At 42.1% G+C, this 19,703-nt stretch overlaps 1 protein-coding gene and 1 long non-coding RNA gene across 7 annotated transcripts in view; one reads left to right on the forward strand and one right to left on the reverse strand.

The window, feature by feature from the left end:
* Positions 1-1,195: 1,195 nt before the first annotated feature.
* On the reverse strand, positions 1,196-14,023 carry ZNF396 (zinc finger protein 396). Of its 4 annotated transcripts, XM_045458316.1 has the most exons (5): positions 13,917-14,019; positions 13,035-13,138; positions 11,091-11,512; positions 10,670-10,811; positions 2,148-4,366 (listed from the first exon to the last, which is right to left on the reverse strand). In XM_045458316.1, exons 3-5 carry the CDS (start codon positions 11,505-11,507, stop codon positions 3,912-3,914), a joined length of 1,014 nt encoding a protein of 337 aa, XP_045314272.1. In that variant the 5' UTR covers positions 11,508-11,512; positions 13,035-13,138; positions 13,917-14,019; the 3' UTR covers positions 2,148-3,911. The 4 variants fall into 4 exon arrangements, with proteins under 4 accessions (XP_045314273.1, XP_045314272.1, XP_045314271.1 ...); XM_045458317.1 differs by lacking the exons at positions 2,148-4,366; positions 13,035-13,138 and adding an exon at positions 1,196-1,310 and having other exon boundaries at positions 13,917-14,023; XM_045458315.1 differs by lacking the exon at positions 13,035-13,138 and having other exon boundaries at positions 13,917-14,022.
* The window catches only part of LOC123588087, a 41,566-nt gene continuing 35,158 nt past the window's right edge, over positions 13,296-19,703 (forward strand). Inside the window, exon 1 of one of the 3 annotated variants that reach the window (XR_006707692.1) lies at positions 13,296-13,609. This is a non-coding gene — a long non-coding RNA (uncharacterized LOC123588087). The other 2 variants (XR_006707694.1, XR_006707693.1) reach the window with 2 other exon arrangements.

Genomic DNA, 19,703 nt, shown 5'->3' on the forward strand with positions numbered 1-19,703 from the left:
GAAGTCTCTTCAGCAGTTGCTCTCCCAATGCAATCAATAGGAAGGGGGTGCAGTCCTCTCCCCTTTCAATCCCCTCTGGCATTTCTGCAGGGACTGGCTGCAGAGATGAAGGGACACCTGTGTCTGATCTCTTTGCCTCATCATTACCAGGGGCAAGAGGGCTTTTCATTTATCTCATGTCTTCTTTCTTCCCAAAGTATCATTCCTCCTCCTCCTCTTCTTTGGGGCCATATTTGCAGCTTGATATTTTAAAAATATTTTGGGTAATAAATACGAGTAAGAACAGACTGCTGTGTAAAAAATAGAAGGGTGTGGTAGTGGTCCCCAGCCTACTCTCAGAGTGTTAGGGTAGGCTTCCTGGAAGAAGCCTAAGCTAAAATCTGAATACATAGGAGTTAAGTGCAGAAGATGTTAAGAGTTCAAAAGGAGCACATGCAAAGGCTGGAGGCAGGAGAACTTCTGAAAATTCAGAATATCTTTGGCATAGAGTATGAAGGCAATGGCAAGAGATAAAACTGAAGAGGTAAGCTGTGGTCAGATCATGAAGAGTCTCAAAAACTTTTAGGAGCTAACTGTATATTAAAAGCAATGGGAAGCGTATGTTTTGAGCAAGGAAGTGACATGATCAAGCATATGTTTTTGAAAGATCATTTTGGTTGAAAGAAATGGAAGCATATGAAGTCAAAGCTAAGTCACTTTGCTCCCCCTCACTCAGGGATTAGCTACCATCTCAAATTTTGTGGATGCACCAGAAAAGTATAGAGTTGGAGGGTCAGTCACATCACCATCTTTAAATATTGAAGAGATGCATTCTCAAGGAAGGCAAAGGATGAAGAAATAGAAGAGGGGATAGGTAATTACTAATGGCAGCCAAGGTCCTTCAGAGGTGAGAAGGAATGACGAGGGGCCAGCGAGACCCCTTTTTCATTCTGAAGATGGGAAATGATGGGTGAAGTGTAGATAGGTTGGCAAATTTGATGGCAGGAAGTTTTTTTAAGTTATTTTTCCCCCTGTAATGCAGGAGGCAAAATCATAGCCATCTGCCCATGAAGAAGGTGGCCAAGGAGTATAGCAAACATTGTTGGCTGACCCATTGTCATTCCCAATCCCCACCTGCCCTGCTGCTTCCCCTCTAGAGGTTGAAAACCCATGCTTTCTGAAACACATTTGCAAAAAGGAAACAGCAGAATTTTGCTGGGGATTCTTGGAAAGCTTTTACTTTTCCTAGTAAAGGAGACGGTCATTGCTGGAGCTCCACTTCCTTTTTCTTCCTGACTTGATCCTGGATGTTATTCCTGAAGCTCTCTTGCCTGATAAAATAAACATGAGGGAATGACCAAAGGGCAGAGACCACATCCAGACCAGTTGTTGTTCAGCTGCTGATTGACAGCCAGCATCAACTAACCTCCAGCGTTCTGGTTACAAAACCTTATTTGTTTAAACCATCAAAGGTGGATTTTGCATCCAGAATCATTCCTGATACAGGTGAGTTTAAGGACAATGATAAACGTGTGATCTGGTTTCATGTAAAGAGAGAACATAGGCTTATAGCTAACATTAAAGGCCAAGATGAAGTTAAATTCTTAAAAATACCGATTTCATTTTGGAGTATTCAACATCTGTGGGAATTAATCTAATAGGGGTGCTAATATCATGCTAATTTTAAAAATCAAGGTTAGCCGAAATCATATTAATTCTCCATTTAAATAAACTAGCCCCTTCCACTCATTAGGTGACTTTTTAAAAAATGGTTTTAATGTTTATTTATATCTGAAGAAGAGAGATACAGAGCATGAGTGGGGTGGGGCAGAGAGAGAGGGAGACACAGAATCCAAAGCAGGCTCCAGGCTCCAAGCTGTCAGCACAGAGCCAGACGTGGGGCTTGAACTCACAAACCATGAGATCATGACCTGAGCCAAAGTCAGACACCCAACCGACTGAGCCACCCAGGCACCCCTAAGTAAGTGACTTTTATAAATGCAAGATCACTCAGTACACAGCAACAGCCTTAAAAGTTTCGTCATGAACTTAGATGATATGACTCATACCACCTTCTTGTGGAGAAATTCAGATTACTCACAATGCAGGGAATACAACCTTTTAAGGTTTATGGCAGCACCAAGTGAAGACAACTTTCCTCAGAACAGTTGATTAAGATTCTGTCATTTTATTCACATAGTAACAACAAACTCTTTCAATAATTAAGCAATAATTCACAATACATATTTCTGAGGCATTTGCTGCTTTAATAGATGGCTTGTTCCTTTAATTATGAACAGAATGAGCCCAAATAAAGACTCCTACACTTTTAATAACTGAAAATATACAAAACCCTATATTCCTATTAACTACAGCTACAAAGTATAATCACTATCAGAAAATTCTGTAATTACAATTTACATTCACCTCTCTCCTTACCAATCTTATGTTATTAATATTCTAAGTAGAGCAAAGTAATCCCATATTTGTGTCTGGAGTTACTCTAAGCACTACATATGGTTGGATTTTCTGATAATGCAATGTTTATACTTCACAAGAAACCCGCTCAGACAAAGAAGTTTACTATGAGTCCCCTCTTCCCTTCTCCTGAAGACTTTCATTTCTGATGTTTGCTTTCCATATTGGGTAACTGTGGTACCACAAAAAACATTATAATGCATGTATTCTTGTAATAGTTTTATCAAGAATCTCTAGAAAAGGAAATGTTATGTTGTACACTGTCAGAATAATTTTAATAACATACAAGTCAGTCATTTTATTTTTAAACAAGAAATCTAATTGATTTAACTATGGGTAAAACTCAGTGGACTCTTTAAATTGAAATTTGGTAATGTCTTCTTTTGTACCGGAGCATCAAAACCCAGGGTCTCATGTCCTGACAACCTGTCTACAAACAAGCCTTACTAAGCATGCATAAGACACTGAAAAGGTTGTCTTGTGATGCCTGAAACATATTCACAGCTGATTTATGCCAGAAAGGGGGCCATGAAGAACAGTGAAGGATAGTGGTCAGTTGTTAACGGTTTCCTTTTCCTTTTCCATGTAAGCTGTGGTACTTCTCCATCACACGCCACACTTGCTAATATTTGTATTGTATCAGTCTTAATTGGACAGTATTTTCATCTCCCTTTTTTCATTTTAAGATGACCATGAACCTTATATGAGCATCCACAGATAGCCCTATTTATTAGAATGTTCCTTATGTAGAATGTTCCTAAGACATTCTTAATGTTTTCATGGATTTATTTCCAAATTACATTGTAAAGGAGATTATTTATTTCCTACATAGGAAACTACTTAGTATTATCAATAGTATATAGGCTTTTGTGAATTTCCATAAGAGATTGAGTGCCTTTACTCATCTGCCTCCTAACAATGAACCTGGACATTTCAGCCTAGGTCTGAAGGTATCAATTCTTTTGAGTCTCCTCAATCCTATTCTCGTATTTTGAATCTGGTAAGAGAAAACAAATGGTAAAAAATTTTAAAATGCTCTAATCTTTGGTCTGAGAACTCCAATGCTCAAGTTATGGAATAGAAGAAAACACTTATCTTGATACTGATTCCTTCTCAACAGGGAAAATATGTTTGTCTAAAAAGAAATATACTAGTTTATTACTTGTGTTAGTAATGGAAATAGAACATGTTTGGGAATATCTTTTCAAGCAAGAGCTGCCCTGGGGATGGAAATTTGAATTCAGCTTTAGAATCTCAAACATCTGGATTGACACTGCACTGATAAGCAGAAAAGCAAACAATGTTGATAGAAGATATTCTACATTCTCTCCTGTAGCTCTTATGACTTTTGAAAGCAAACCAGTGCCCACTAAAAACTACTGAAATACTGAAAGAGTGTGTGTGCTTTCTGTCTTATCCTGCTGACAAAGCTCTGAGCAAATGCTTTGATTCCCTTACAACACTGATGGGCCTTTTTCTTTAGTGTGTCTTTTCCTATGTCTGAGAAGATTTGAGCTCTGACTAAAGGCTTTCCCGCATTCATGACACTTGTAGGGTTTTTCCCCAGTGTGAGTTCTTCGATGCTGAATCAGGACTGCACTTCGGCTGAAAGCCTTTGCACACACATCACATGCATAAGGTTTCTCTCCGCTGTGGATTCTATGATGTAGGATAAGGGCTGAGCTCTGACTGAAGACTTTGCCACATTCATCACACTTATGTTGTTTTTTTCCAGAAGGGTTTCTCTGTTTTCTTTCAAACCCACTATCTTGTTCACAAGCTCTTCTATACGTGAAACTCTGGGAAGCATTCATATGAAGGGTGTCAGAAATATTGTAAGGCAGTTCTATGGTTGGAGGAGTCTTTTGCCTTGAAGCTGAATTCACATTGATAGTTTTGCTCTCTTTAGCTGAAATAATATAGAGAAAAGCAATTTCACTCATTCTCTGTTCAGAAAGAAAGGTAAATTGAATGATCCAAATGAAATACATATGGATTATTTATTAGCCAGCATGTTTGTAAAATAGCATCACAGTGTGGAAGATGAGGATGCTAAGACAGAACACATTGAGAACATCATAAAGCAAGAGGGAAAGCTTTACATACTGAGGAGACAGTCAACTATAAAGATGAAAAGCACCATGCAAAAAGTAGAATGGTGAGTAGAGGTACAAAGATATATCAGAGACTGAAGAAAATCTGGAAGAAAAGAGACTACAAGATAAGGAATAATGGGAGAAGCAGAGAAACAAGCAGAAGAGGAGACAAATGTGGCAGTGGGTAGTAATAGACAAGACTTAGTGCGAGGGTCAACAGAGAAAAGTTTAATAATGAGGAATGAAATGAGGAAAGCCAAGGGTCAAAAATGAATATAGAAAATAAGCTCAAAAAATAAAAATTAGGGGGAAAAGGGGGGAGAATTACAGACTGAGATAACAGACACCTCAAACAAATCAAGGGTAGCACAAAGCACCCATTTATGAAAAACCTCTACTCTTGTATGTATTTTATAGTACTAGTTGAATGGCATTATTACTGGTTTAAATAGAAATCATTTTGTAAATGGTAAGGATTGTCTCAAATTCACTTCTGATACCTCAAACTCTAAAGTGACCTCGATGTCAAAATCCAAGGATGTCCACACTTGTCACCTTCAGTTAACACAGTACTGGAAGTCTTAACCACAGCAATTAGACAACATAAAGTAATACAAGGCATCCAAATTGGTAAGGAAGTAAAACTCTCACTATATGCAGATGACACGATACTATATCCAGAAAACTCTAAAGACTCCACCAAAAAACTACTACAAGTGGTAAATTGAGTAATGTTGCAGGATACAAAATCAATGTACAGAAAGCAAAAAACGAAATTAAGAAAACAATCCCACTTACAATTGCACCAAAAACAATAAAATATCTAAAAATAAACTTAAAGAGGTGAAAGACCTATCCTCTGAAAACTATAAAACATTTGATGAAAGAAATTCAAGATTATGCAAAGAACTGGAAAGATACTCAGTAATCATGGGTTGGAAGAACAAATATTGTTAAAATGTCTATACTACCTAAAGCCATCTACAGATTTAATGCAATCCCTATGAAAATACCAACAGAACTAGAACAAATAATTCTAAAATTTGTATGGAACCATGAAACATCTTTAATAGCCAGAACAATCTTGAAAAACAAAACAAAACAAAACTGGAGGTATCACAATTCCAAAGTTCAAGTTATATTACAAAGTGACAGGAAAACAGTATGGTACTGGCATAAAAGAATGAAGCTGGACCACTTTATTACACCACACACAAAAATAAATTTGAATTAGATTAAAGACCTAAGTGTGAGACCCACAACCATAAAATTTTGGAGAGAACAAAGGCAGTAATCTGACATCAGCGATAGCAACATTTTTCTAGAAATATCTCCTGAAGCAAGGGAAATAAAAGCAAAAATAAACTATTGAGGCTACATCAAAATGAAAAGTTTCTGCACAGCAAAGGAAACAAGCAACAAAACTAAAAGACAACCTACTGAATGGGGGACAATACTTGCAAATGACATACCCAATAAAGGGTTAGTATCCAAAATATATAACAAACTGATTCAACTCAATACCCAAAAAACAAATAATCCAATTGAAAAATTGTCTTTTGCCCAGAAGACATAAACAGACATTTCTCCAAAGAAGATATACAGATGGCCAACACACATGTGAAAAGATGCTTAACATCACTCATCATCAGGGAGATGCAAATCAAAACTACAATGAGGTATCTCACCTCACACCTGCCAGAATGGCTAAAATCAAAAACACAAGAAACAAGTGTTGGTGAAGATGTGGAGACAAAGAAACCCTCTTGCACTGTTGGTGGGAATGCAAATTGGTTCAGCCACTGTAGAAAATAGTATGGAGGTTCCTTAAAAAGTTAAAAGTAGAACTAGCCTATTATCCAGCAAATGTACTAGTGAGTATGTACTCAAAGAATACAAAAACACTAATTCAAAGGATACATGCACCCCTATGTTTAAAGTAGCATTATTTACAATAGCCCAAGTATCCATCAATAGATGAGTGGATAAGGAAGATGTACACACACACACACACACACACACACACACACACACACACACAATTATTCAGCCAAAAAAGAATGAAATTTTCCCATTTGCAACAACATGGATGGAGCTAGACAGTATAATATAAAGCGAAATAAGTCAGTCAGAGAAAGACATGATTTCACTCATATGTGGAATTAAAAACAAAACAAATTAGCAGGGTGGAGGGGGGAGGAAGGAGAAAGAGAGAGAAAGAGAGAGAAAGAGAGAGAGAGAAAGAGAGAGAAAGAGAGAGAGAGAGAGAGAGAGAGAGGCAAACCAAGAAACAAACTCTTAACTATATAGAGAACTGATGGTTACCAGAGGGGAGGAGGGTGGGGGAATGGGAGAAAAAGGGGATGGGGATTAAGGAGTGCACTTATCATGATGAAAGATAAATAAAAAACAAAACAAAACAAAAAATGTAGAAAAGGCCTCTGTGAGGACATTCAGAGGTAGAACATAGTCCTTGCCAACTCTGAGATCCTAAAACCTGGCTTTAAGGCTAATTACTTTTGTAGTCACTGCCACAAAAAGCCGCTGAAGCAGGGATGGTTCCCTCTTGATCCTGATGGAGTGTGAACAGACTTTCATTTTTCTCTTAGTTAAGCCAAGACAACTGCTAGACTGGAGGTGTTAAGTCCCCGGCACAAGCCTCTTGGGAGCAGGTACTTATCCAGTAAGAGAAATATTTTCTAAATCTCTACACTTCTGTATTTTATTTTTCCTATATTTTCTTATTAAAATTCTCTTGGAAAAACTCTAACTTTACTTAGCTGATCAAACCCCATAGAATAAGGAAGCAGTGCTGGGGGGAGGAGGGGAGATACTCCCAGTTGGGGTTTCCCTTTTCATTTCTGACTCCCATTTTATCCAGCATGATCATCTAGAAGGAAGGTCTCTGCTTAGATGTCACTCATCAAAGAGGGCTTCTCCACCACTTTATTTAATAAGACTCTATCCCCACTTTATTTGATAATACTTATCCCCCTCATTTTGCTTTGGTTTTTCTTTCCATAGCACTTATTTTTTTTAGTATCTGCAATGGAAAAGCTATGCTAGCCATTTTGAAGCACTTTTGTAAAAAGTGATGCAAAGAATTCTTCTCAAAGCTAGAACAAACAATCCTAAAATTTGTATGGAACCACAAAAGGCCCCAATAGCCAAAGTAATGTTGAAAAAGAAAACCAAAGCGGGAGGCATCACGATCCCAGACGTTAGCCTCTACTACAAAGCTATAATCATCAAGACAGTATGGTATTGGCACAAAAACGAACACATAGACTACTGGAATAGAATACAGAACCCAGGACCCACAAATGTATGGCCAACTAATCTTTGACAAAGCAGGAAAGAGTATCCAATGGAAAAAAGACAGTCTGTTTAACAAATGGTGCTGGGAGAACTGGACAGCAACATAAAGAAGAATGAAACTGGACCACTTTCTTACACCACACACAAAAATAAACTCAAAAGGGATTAAAGACCTAAATGTGAGCCAGGAAACCATCAAGACCCTAGAGGAGAAAACAGGCAACAACCTCTTTGACCTCAGCCACAGCAACTTCTTACTTGACACGTTTCTGAAGGCAAGGGAAATAAAAGCAAAAATGAACTACTGGGACCTCAACAAGACAAAATGCTTCTGCACTGCAAAGGAAACAATCAACAAAACTAAAAGGCAACCAACAGAATGGAAGAAGATATTTGCAAATGACATATCGAATAAAGGGTTAGTATCCAAAATCTAGAAAGAACTTACTGAAACCAACACATGAAAAACAAATAACCCAGTGAAGAAATGGGAAGAAGACATGAACGGACACTTTTCCAAAGAAGACATCCAGATGGCTAACAGACACATGAAAAGATGCTCAACATCGCTCGTCAGGGAAAAACAAATCAAAACCACATTGAGATATTACCTCACACTGGTGAGAGTGACTAAAATTAACAACTCAAGGAACAAAAGATGTTGGTGAGGATGTGGAGAAATGGGAACCCTCTTGCACTGTTGGTGGAAATGTAAACTGGTGCAGCCACTCTGGAAAACAGTGTGGAGGTTCCTCAAAAAATTAAAAATAGAACTACCCTATGACCCAGCAACAGCACGACTAAGAATTATCCAAAGGAGGGGCGTCTGGGTGGCTCAGTCGGTTGAGCGTCCGACTTCGGCTCAGGTCATGTCAGCTGTGCTGACAGCTCAGAGCCTGGAGCCTGTTTCAGATTCTGTGTCTCCCTCTTTCTCTGACCCTCCCCTGTTCATGCTCTCTCTCTGTCTCAAAAATAAATAAACGTTAAAAAAAAAAATTATCCAAAGGAAAAAAAAAAAAAAATAAAAATAAAAATAAAAGAATTATCGAAAGGATACAGCAGTGCTGATTCATAGGGGCACATGTACCCCAATGTTTACAGCAGCACTTTCAACAATAGCCAAATTATGGAAATAACCCAAATGTCCATCAACTGATGAATGGATGAAGAAGATGTGGCTTATATATACAATGGAATACTACTTGGCAATGAGAAAGAATGAAACCCTGCCATTTGCAGCAACGGGGATGGAACTGGAGAGTATTACGCTAAATGAAATAAGTCAGTCAGAGAAAGACAGATATCTTATGTTTTCACTCATGTGGAACTTGAGAAACCTAACAGAAGACCATGGGAGAAGGGAAGGGGAAAAATAGTTTCAAACAGAGAGGGAGGCAAACCCATTAAGAGACTCTTAAATGCAAAGAACAAACGGAGGATTGATGGGGGGGGGAGGGGCAGGGGGAAAGGGGAAATGGGTGATGGGCATTAAGGAAGGCACTTGTTGGGATGAGCACTGGGTGTTGTATGCAAGTGATGAATCGCAGGAATCAACCTCCAAAACCAAGAGCACACTGTATACACTGTACGTTAGCTAACTTGAAAACAAATTATATTAAAAAAAATAATAAAATAGGGGCGCCTGGGTGGCGCAGTCGGTTAAGCGTCCGACTTCAGCCAGGTCACGATCTCGCGGTCCGTGAGTTCGAGCCCCGCGTCGGGCTCTGGGCTGATGGCTCGGAGCCTGGAGCCTGTTTCCGATTCTGTGTCTCCCTCTCTCGCTGCCCCTCCCCTATTCATGCTCTGTCTCTCTCTGTCCCAAAAATAAATAAACGTTGAAAAAAAAAAATTAAAAAAAAAAAAAAAATAATAATAATAAAATAAATAGAAAATTACTTCTGTTAACAAATACCAAAAAAAAAGGGGGTGCAAGGAGCAACAGAGGCCAGTTTAGCATGTGAGGAAAAATATTCAAATTCGAGTCACCACAGGAGGGCAAAGTCATCTTAGCAGCAATATGGCGATTATAGTACTAGATGTCACCGGTAACCAAACAAGAAGAAACAGAATATGATGAGGTAGACTAGGTATGATATGATGAGGTAGACTGTGACTTTATGGTCCCTCAGAAGGGCCCTAAGGAGCTGCCTGAAGGTAAAACTTCTGAGAACAGGCCAGGTTGGTGCCCTTGTGCACCAACAGTGCCTGCTCCTGCTTCAGTTAGAGTAGCTGTGTTTTCATCTGTTTTACTTGCTGGGACTCCATGTAAAATTTCATTTGAGAAAAGGGTCATGTTTCTTTTTCTTTTTAATGTTTATGAGGTGGGAGAGAGGGGGATGGAGAGAGACAGAGAGAGAGAGAGAGCACGTGGGGGAGGGGCAGAGAGAGAGAGGGACAGAGGATCCAAAGCGGGCTCTGCGCTGACAGCAACAAGCCTGATGTGGAGCCCGAACTCACAAATTGTGAGATTATGACCTGAGCCAAAGTCAGATGCTCAACCCACTGAGCCACCCAGGAGCCCTAAAAAGGGTCATGATTCTTAAAGAAAGGTTTGAAAATCCCATGGAGATGATGTCAAGGATTTAAAAATCTGAAAGATATTACAAGACTCTATGGGTAAGAAACAAGAACAAAATACTGAGAGTGATCATTAGCACAACATATAATGGTGGAAGTTCCCACGTGAAGAAGAGGCAGGAGGGGAGATCTGAGACCTCTTACAGAGAGCAGCTGAGATGTGTGTGGTCAGGTGAGAGGCCACCTTTACCTCCCACCATGAACTGAATCCTGTCCCTCACCTTTTTGTCTTGAGTGAAACTCCCGTGATGTTAATGGCAGCTGCTTCTTAACGGGCTTGATCTGGCTATTTGGTGATTCCCGATGAATTTCCCAAGGTGTCAACTTCTCTGCAAGCATGTCCTCATTTTGTCCAAAAAACACCTGAAAGCAGTTAGGCATACCTGAGGCTGAAGAAGAGACCCACGTTGGGACTTTGAAATAAAATAAGAGAGAAGAAACTATGTAGAAATATCCTGGGACGCAGGAAAAGGGAGGAAGAAAGCACAGCCGTGTTCAGTTTTCTGGCACAGCTGGGAGTACATTCACCACCCAACATGTTTAGCGTGTTCAGTGGGAGTACAATTTGAGAGCTCTACCCCAATAATGGCCCAGAGCTTCTAACCCAGCCTGGTTGCCCATCCGTGCCTGATGCCTTTTTACCTGCTCAGTTGGCCCGTCAAGCTCTTTCTCCAGCTCCTCCAGCATAGTCACGGCTTGCTCTCCGTTCTCGGGCCGGTGCTCTCGAAGCCAGGCCTGCAGCTCCTCAGGCAGGATGGCCAGGAACTGCTCCAGCACCAGCAGCTCCAGGATCTGCTCCTTGGAGTTCACCTCGGGCCTCAGCCACTGATGGCAAAGCTCCCGGAGCCGGTTCAGAGCCTCCCGGGGCCCAGGCGACTCCTGGTAGCCAAAGTGCCTGAACCGCTGGTGGAAGGTCTCTGGGCTGCAGGAGGTGCTCCAGGGGAGGCTGGAGTCCAGATCACAGATCTGCTCTTCCTCTTCCATCTTCACTATCACAATGCTGTCAGACTCCTCTGAAGGTTGTGGATGGAGTGAGGACTTTCTCAATTCTGCAGACATTTGGACTGGAAATAAATAAGTAGCCTTTAATCTTCAGGGAGGTGAGCTTTCCTTAAGGACACTCCTTAAATACGATTAAACAAACAGGTGGAAACAAGACACAGACACGTTTCTTAGAAATACAACACTGGGGGCGCCTGGTGGCTCAGTAGGTTAAGCCTCTGATTCTTGATTTCAGCTTAGGTCATGATTTCAGGTTCGGTTTGTGAGATCAAGGCCTGCAGAGTTGGCTTGGGATTCCCTCTCTCCCTCCCTCTCTCTCTGCCCCTCCCCCATGCATGCTCAAAATAAACAAACTTTTCTTCTTTAAATTTAAAAACAAAGAAACATACCACTGTTACAGAAAGTACTGCCCTTAATCTTAACATAAACCATGCTTTCAAAGAATACTTCCTTAAGAGAATTGAAGAGCTAAGATGGCATTAATTCATATGCATGAGTAATTCCCAATTTATTCTGAAAATCTTGCACATAAGGCTGACTAAAGATCACAATAAGAGATCAGCCAGGATTGTGCAGGAACTCCTGGAGAACAGAAATAAGGGAAGCTTGAGAAAAATTATGACTCTGGGGCACGCTCAAACAGCCAATTAATTTTTTCTAGCCTGTTGCAAAGAGCATTAAGAAATAGTCTCATGAGAGAAGTATTCATGTGGATTTCTTTTCAACACTTACTATTAAACAGTATTAAATAAAACATTAAGTTCAATACTATTGAACAGCATTACAACAATACTATTTTGACATTAAAGGAACTATTTAAAAGAAAAAGTAATTGTACATTCCCTAATCTTAATGTGCTTCTATTTTTTCATACTCACTTCTACTTCCCATCCATAACATCTGCATTATTTACCTATCTCTTTAGTGTAGAATATTTAGGTTGTTTCTAAGTTTGACTACCATAAATAATTATGGGAGGCACATTTTCAGGAATATATTTTTCTCCTTTCAAATTATTCAAGGATATCCCAAGGACTTGGCTTGCTGGGGTCAAAGGAGAGCGGCAAATGTCTTGCTAGGTACTATCAAAGGAATTACTGAAACGATTGTTCACCAATTCACAATGTCAACAGCAACTCAGTGATGTAATTTCTCCAGGTATCATGAGCTTGTCAGCAGGAAGGGGGTGGAAAGACACTTCTAGCACTATATGCATCACTAATCACTGATGGCTGATTACAAAATCTTATAGGTGACCCGATTTTTCTTTTTTATGCAGTTGACCTGAACAAGACCCGTGGCTTCTTAAAACTCTAGCAGGTGAGAGACAACGTTACGAAGTAAATAGAAGAACGTTATATAGACTGACTGCTATGCAGCAAATGATAACAGCCGACACAGAGTATTAACCATGTGCCGAGCACTGTTCTCAGCACCTTAAAGAGAAACTCCTTTAAACCTTCTCAAAAGTCCTGTACGCTTACTTCCATGCCTGCCTTGTAGATGAGGCACCTGCTAAGCTCAGGTAGAGTGACCACGGGCAAAGGGGCAGGGATGGGGCCTGATTCCGGGCCATCCACTTACCCACAGTGCTGCGTGGTCAAGAGGCAGGGGGCAGGGGTCCGGGTGCCGAGAAGGAGCAGCAGACCCAGATGATCCTGCGCCGGGGGAGAATCTAGGGTCGAGACCTGGGCGGCGGGAAAGGTTGAGGCCATGAGTTCGCGGACGCCGTCTGGGAGCGTCACATTGAGGGACTCTAAACTAAAAGCCTCTGGAAGTCACGGAGAAAGTGGCGGCCGGCACGCATTCTGCCTCTTCAGCACCTGCAGCCGCGTGCCACCTCCACAGCTGCTCTCGGCGCTACACAGGAGACTGGGAGACCGAACCGCCAACACACGCGCGGGCCTGTGACCAACGGGCTCCCTCCCTGGAGGGGAGGCTTCGCCGAGAGCCCGGAAAGCGGGGTGCTACGGCGGAGGACCGACGCTCATCCCAGCACCCCTCCTCCAGCGGGGCCGAGTCGCCGCAGGTTGGCGCCGGAGGGTCTCCGGACGCGTAGCCCACCTGCCCCACCCCGCCCACGCCTCTCCCGCGCGGGGCCCCGGCCCCGCGAGACCGCGGGCCGCGCGCGGGCGTTGAGGACGCTGCGCGGAGGCCAGGTGAGCGCGCGCCGGCGGGGAGCCGAGAGGGTTCGGCTGTGGCGGCAGGCGCCGCGGGGCTGCACCGGGAGGACGAGGGGAGGGGGGTCCCGGCGCGCGGCTAGGGGGCCTAGAGGTGCAGGACCGGCTGAGGGCCGAGGGAAACGCCGGGGGGTGACAGGAGCGGGCGTGAAGAGGGGTTGTGCGGAGGGACGGGCTGGGAGGGCGGCCTCAGGGTGTCGTCGAGGTCCGCGCCACCTCCTCCCAAACCCGGGTGAGGACGCCTCTCCATGCAGCCTAGGGGTTCAGAGGGGGCCTCGGCTCTCACCTCCCGACGGGGAAGAGCGACCCCGCGTTTTCCGGAAGATGCCGGGAAAGCGCCCGGTCGGAAGCTGCTTCCGGTCCTCGCGACTGGGTTGGGAGCCGGCCCGGGTTGAGGGAGCGGTTGCCATGGAGACGAGTCGCCGCCGCAGGAGGCTTTTGGTGAGGCGACTTCCGAGTTAGCGGAAGGGGATAACCCCGACGGTTGGGAATGCGACTGCTCCGCATCCCGGTTCACAAAACCCGGGGTGGTTGTTTTTCAGAGTGCTTCTAAGGTTATTCCATTTACTTTTTCATTAACCCGGTAAAGTTATTCCCACTTAACAAGAAATAAGTCCAAAGGTTTCGTGACTTGCCCAAGATCACAGAGAGGAAAGATTCCTTAGCTTTCTGCCTTTCAGTTCAACCTGCCTCTAATACCATCCGCGCTACTGGGGTTGGTTGTACTCCAAGTAGTACTGTTTTAAGGAAAAGATTTGACGCCACCCCCGCCCCCACCCCACTCTTTAACGGGAGAACCTAATGGCCCTTAAAAAGGTGACAACCCACCTACACACATATTTTGGCACCAATATATACGTATATATTTCCTCAGATAACCTTTTAAGTAAATTTAAAAATGTGAGGCCACAACCCCACGTACTGGCTTCCTCTTCCACCTACTTTCCATAGGGACTCTTGGAAAATGTAGTTGTAGGGGAAGTAGGGAATTAGGGAGAGAACAGAGATGCTTGAAAACCACTTGGTAATAAACAACAATAAGAAAAAAAAAAACACGCCTTTTGGTATGACTTCTCCCCCCCCCCCCCACCCCGCGCCAAGTATGCCCTTACCAGAGTCCGAAATGATGAGAGAAAAGGCTGCTTTATTCCAACTGTACCAGACCTAAGGGTTAGGGGAGAAACTTGTCGCTTAATCTACAATGACATTACATTTGAAGAAATTCTTGCACCAATAGGGGACTTTCACAGGATAAGATTATTTGTTGAGGCAGCTACTAATACAAATAGCAAGACAGTCCAAAAGTGCAGAAGGGAATGTGTTCGCTCTGATGGTGGGTAGGTTAAGTTAGTCAAGGCAATGAGGCATCCGAAACAGGAGCAGTCAATTTCTGACAGTGGTGTGAAGTCATAGAAGGTAGTTTAAGGAGAAAATGGACAGTAATTGAAGGCTGCAAAAAGAATAAGGAATTATTCTTGGGTTTGAATTCTACCAAATATCCAGATCATCCCAGAAGATGAAGCTAAGAAAAAAGTAAAAGAGTGTTTATGAAAAGTTTCATAGTGTAAGGGGAGCCTGGGTGGCTCAGTTGGTTAAGCCTTATACTTCAGCTCAGGTCATGGTGTCATGGTTGGTGAGTTGCGGGGTTGGTGAGAGCCCCGCATCTGGCTCTCTGCACTCAGGCTTTCTGCTGTCAGTGCAGAGCCTGCTTCGGATAGAGTGGAAAGTTAGCAGAAATAAGGTCCTAGTAGAAAGATCATCTGCTAAGTACCAGATGCGTGATACTCACTGAGAATTCAAACGTCAGACACAGATTTTTGCTCTTTAGGAACTGATAGGCTAATAAAGAAGAATGGTATATAGATTGACTATTCTAAACAGCATGGTAGCTGTTCTGATGGAGCTAACTACAGGATACTATAAAAGCACAAAGAAGGTGTTGGGGGGAGGGTGGAGAGAGTAGGATTGGAGTTGTTGGGGAAAGCTGAGTGCCATGTAGTCGAAACTGAGGGACCAGTGAAATTTTATATTTGCTGGGATTGAAGGATGGCAGGCCATGAGTGGCTAAGGATGAGGATGAAGAAATAAGAAGTTTCAAAAGATGTGGCAGGCCAGGTAAAAGGCTATGAACTAAAATTTTAATCAGAGTCTTCTGAAGTAAAGTCTGCCTGAGTAGTAAAGAAACTTCAGGTTTCTGAAGTAAAGTTTGCCTGAGATTCTTAGCATAAACCATTTTATCAAACATTCTGAAGATGCTCAGACAACCCGAAGATAATATACACCTTCCCAGTATGCATTCCTTGATGATCAATAAGGACTGGGTTCTAACTCCCATTCCCCAGTGAATGATCTGCTGCTGAATAAAGTTTGAGCTTTAAGTAAAGATTTTTCAAGAAAATGTCCCCAAACTGAAAGACGAGTATTCACAGATTAAAAGGGCCAGCCCTTTGCATGCACCACACAAGGGATGAAGACCTGTATCATTCTGGAATTTCTTAAAATACAGGACAAATTTGAGATCCTAAAAGCTTCCAGAATCTAAGGAGCTGCAAGCTAAAATTTGAAAAACAAGATGATTATTAGACTTCTCAGTCTAGAAGATAATGAACAATGCCATCAAAATCTTGAGGAAAATTAATTCCCAAATTAAACACAGCTGAATCATATTCAAAGTAGGAATAAGGACATTTTCAGACATGCTAAGTGTTAAAAAAAAAAAAAAGTTCCCTCCCATGCATCCCTTCTCAGGAGGCTACTGGAAGTCTGCCCTAAAGAGAGAGTAATCCAAGTAAGGCAACACGGATAGGGGATTCAACATAGTAGGTAATGAGGGAAATTCTTGAGAGGGTGATAAAGGAGATCCCAGGAGACAGATTTGGAGTTAAGAAGTAGAGGGATGGAGTGCTCAAGGCACATGCCTCAATGGGGGAATAATAGTGCAGATAGAGTACTGGGTATGTTTGTTATATTCCAATGCTGAGAGATTGATACTTCAAGTTGAAAGTTAGTGATTCTGGCAGGATAAGTGATTGATAGATAGAAGACGAAGCAAAGGGCAGAAGCAGCACTCATTTATCATTAAGTTCAGGCAAACAGAATGGTGTGCAAGAAATTTAGGGTACATTAGAAGGCTTAGCTATGGATAATGCTTACATAGTCATTATAATATGAACACTGAAATTTGATCTAACCAAGTATATTGGGAGGTTTGGGGGAAAGGGAGGAATGATAATTCTGTGTATGAGGGAAGTGTGGCTGCATAAGAGAGCTAAATCCTTATATTTCATAATATGAACTTAATAATATGTAAAGTGAAATATGAAAAGAAATAGCTATCTTAAATTATTTAGAACGTGTAAGTAAATCCCCATAGAAACAGCTATAAGAGTAGAAAGGGGATGTAGTCCTGCAAAGCAGGGCTTAGTGGTGGAAGGGGGAGGGGACTGCTCTTGTCCATTCTAGGTCTTCTAGACCAATTTGGATTTTTAATTACATATACTATAACATCAATTATTGAGAATAAACTATAATTGCACCTCCCCTTCCCTTTAAGCCTTTTTTATTAAGTTTATTTATTTATTTTTGAGAGCGAGAGAGCAAGTGAGCAGGGGAAGGGCAGAGAGAAAGGGACAGAGAGAATCACAAGCAGGCTCCACGCTGTCATCACAGAGCCTGATGGCAGGTCTCTAACAAATGGACTGTGAGATGAGGACCTGAACCAAAACCAAGAGTCGGACACTTAATCAGATGCTTAACCGATTCAGCCACCTAGGTGCCCCAAAAGGTTATTTATTTTTGAGAGAGAGAATGAGCAGGGGAGGGGCAGAGAGAGAGGGGGACAGAGGATCCAAACAGGCTCTGAGCTGACAGCGGAGAGCCTGATGTGGGGCTCGAACTCACAAACCATGAGATCATAAGCTGAGCCAAAGTCAGACACTTAACCGACTGAACCACCCAGGTGCCCTCCCTTTAACCCTTGTATAAAGAAGCTTCCACCCTTATCCGTTCACTGTCTTCCCTACTGCCATATATGATTAACTTACTTTCATCCTTCTCAGCATTTCACATTATTTACAACAGTACTTCTTCCCCTTAGAATTTTGTCCTTCATTACTCCTCTGTCCTTCTAAACACAGTGGTTCTTCTTGTTCTGCAATCCCACATACAATTAGTGTTCTTGTTCTGTCTTTGGTTCCTGTAGTTTTCATGTTATAGGCTCTCTTTGGGCCAGCTCATGTACTTCCACCTATAAGCCTTTAATTACCAACCCTGAACTAACGAGCACCAATTTATATCTTGAGACCGATCCTCTTCTTGAGCCTCCTCCCCATAGAGGTGACTTTATGAAACATGACTACTTGTTTGTTTCACAGGCACCTTAAACTAAATGTGAGTTCTTCTTCACTTCTTCTACACTCGCCTCTTTTTCCTCCTTTTCTCCTGGACTAGTACCACGATCCCCCCAGTAGAAATCTGGGATCTTCCAAGATGTGTCTGTTTCACTCATGTACATGTCAGACAGGATCTGTGTCCCATTCATCCTTGTGTTCTCTGTGTCATTTGTTCCCTTTAACATAATTAGCACATTGATCTCTAGTTAATGTATGCTCCATAAATATGTGGATAAAAAGAGGATCAAACTGATAAAAGGGGCAGTTTCTGAATATTAACAAATACTCTTCAGATAGATTTAAAGGCTTAGTAGTTACCCGGAGGACAGATAATCTGCAAGAAGGAGAGCCCGTTGGATCTCTGCAGGTAGATACGTTACAATAAAAGCATAATGGCTCATGACATTTTAATATGAAGAGATAGAGATAATAAATTTCATACAGTACTGAAAATCCATATCTGGTGCAACAGTAAAGCCTAATAAGAAGAGAGATCTATGGTAGAATTTCAGAGTCTGCTATATAACCTTGGGTGTTTAGCACGCTGCCCATATAGAATCTTGATTCTCACCTTTCTTCCAGGGCATAGGGCTTCAAATATTCATTTGTGAGTTGGTTCTCCCCAGACTGGAACTAAACATTTGGTGATAACCTGATTTGGTGCTGCATTAGTCTCCCAGGGCTGCCATAACAAATTACCATGAACTTGGTGGCTTCAAATAATAATTTGTTATTATCTCATGGTTCTGGAGATTAGAAGTCTGAAATCAAGGTGTTGGCAGGTCCATGCTCCCTCGGAAAGCTCTACAGAAGATTTCTTCTTTACTTCTTTCCAACTTCTCATGGGTGCCAGCAATACTGCATCGTTTCAATCTCTGCCTCTGTCATCACATGGACTTCTCTAAGTGTGGCTCCATGTCTCATCTCCTTTTAAAAAGCCACCAATCATTGGATTTAGGGCCCACCCTCATCCAGTCTGACCTCATCTTAACTAATTGCATCTGCCCCCAAAATGTACTTTTCTAAAGAAGGTCACATTCTGAGTTTCCAGGTGGACATGAATTTTGGGAGTACACTATTCACCCCATTACAATGCCTTTGATAGCTAGCAGTTTATTGAAATTCATCCTTTGCTGTCTGTAAACATGAAATGGACCTTTTAAATATTTTTCCTTTGCCAACAAGCATAGTGTTATGAATTGTCAGTGGGAGGCTCTGGAGAGACTTTGCAGGGGAAAGGGGCTTCCCTTCCTGGTTCTGGTGTGCTGACTCTACAGACTCAGCATGTAGCTCTCCTGGATCCAGCAGGAGATTGCCCTGGCAGCAATTTTCTCCTGCACCCTCATGGGCAGTTTCATAGCAGAGTGCCTCTAGTGAGATAACCTCCCAGTAAATGACTTTTGCTTGCAGTCTGGAGAAAAGACTTCCAGCAAGTTCCATTACCCTGGAACAATAGAGACATATCTGCTATGTGGTGAGCCATGGCCATGCAGTGTAGAGGAGACTTCTAATAATCAGGCTGATACTCCATGGATATAAATCAGTCTTTTAACCTAGTAACCCTGTGCTTGCTCGGTGAGCCGTAAAGTGACCACAATGGCAGGGATGGAAGCTATGCATGGGGTTCAAAAATGTGGACTTCCCCTACCCAGTGCTGACCTGTCTAACATTACTGCTGAGTA

This window comes from Leopardus geoffroyi, chromosome D3, assembly GCF_018350155.1.
Source record: "Leopardus geoffroyi isolate Oge1 chromosome D3, O.geoffroyi_Oge1_pat1.0, whole genome shotgun sequence".
NCBI lineage: Eukaryota > Metazoa > Chordata > Mammalia > Carnivora > Felidae > Leopardus > Leopardus geoffroyi.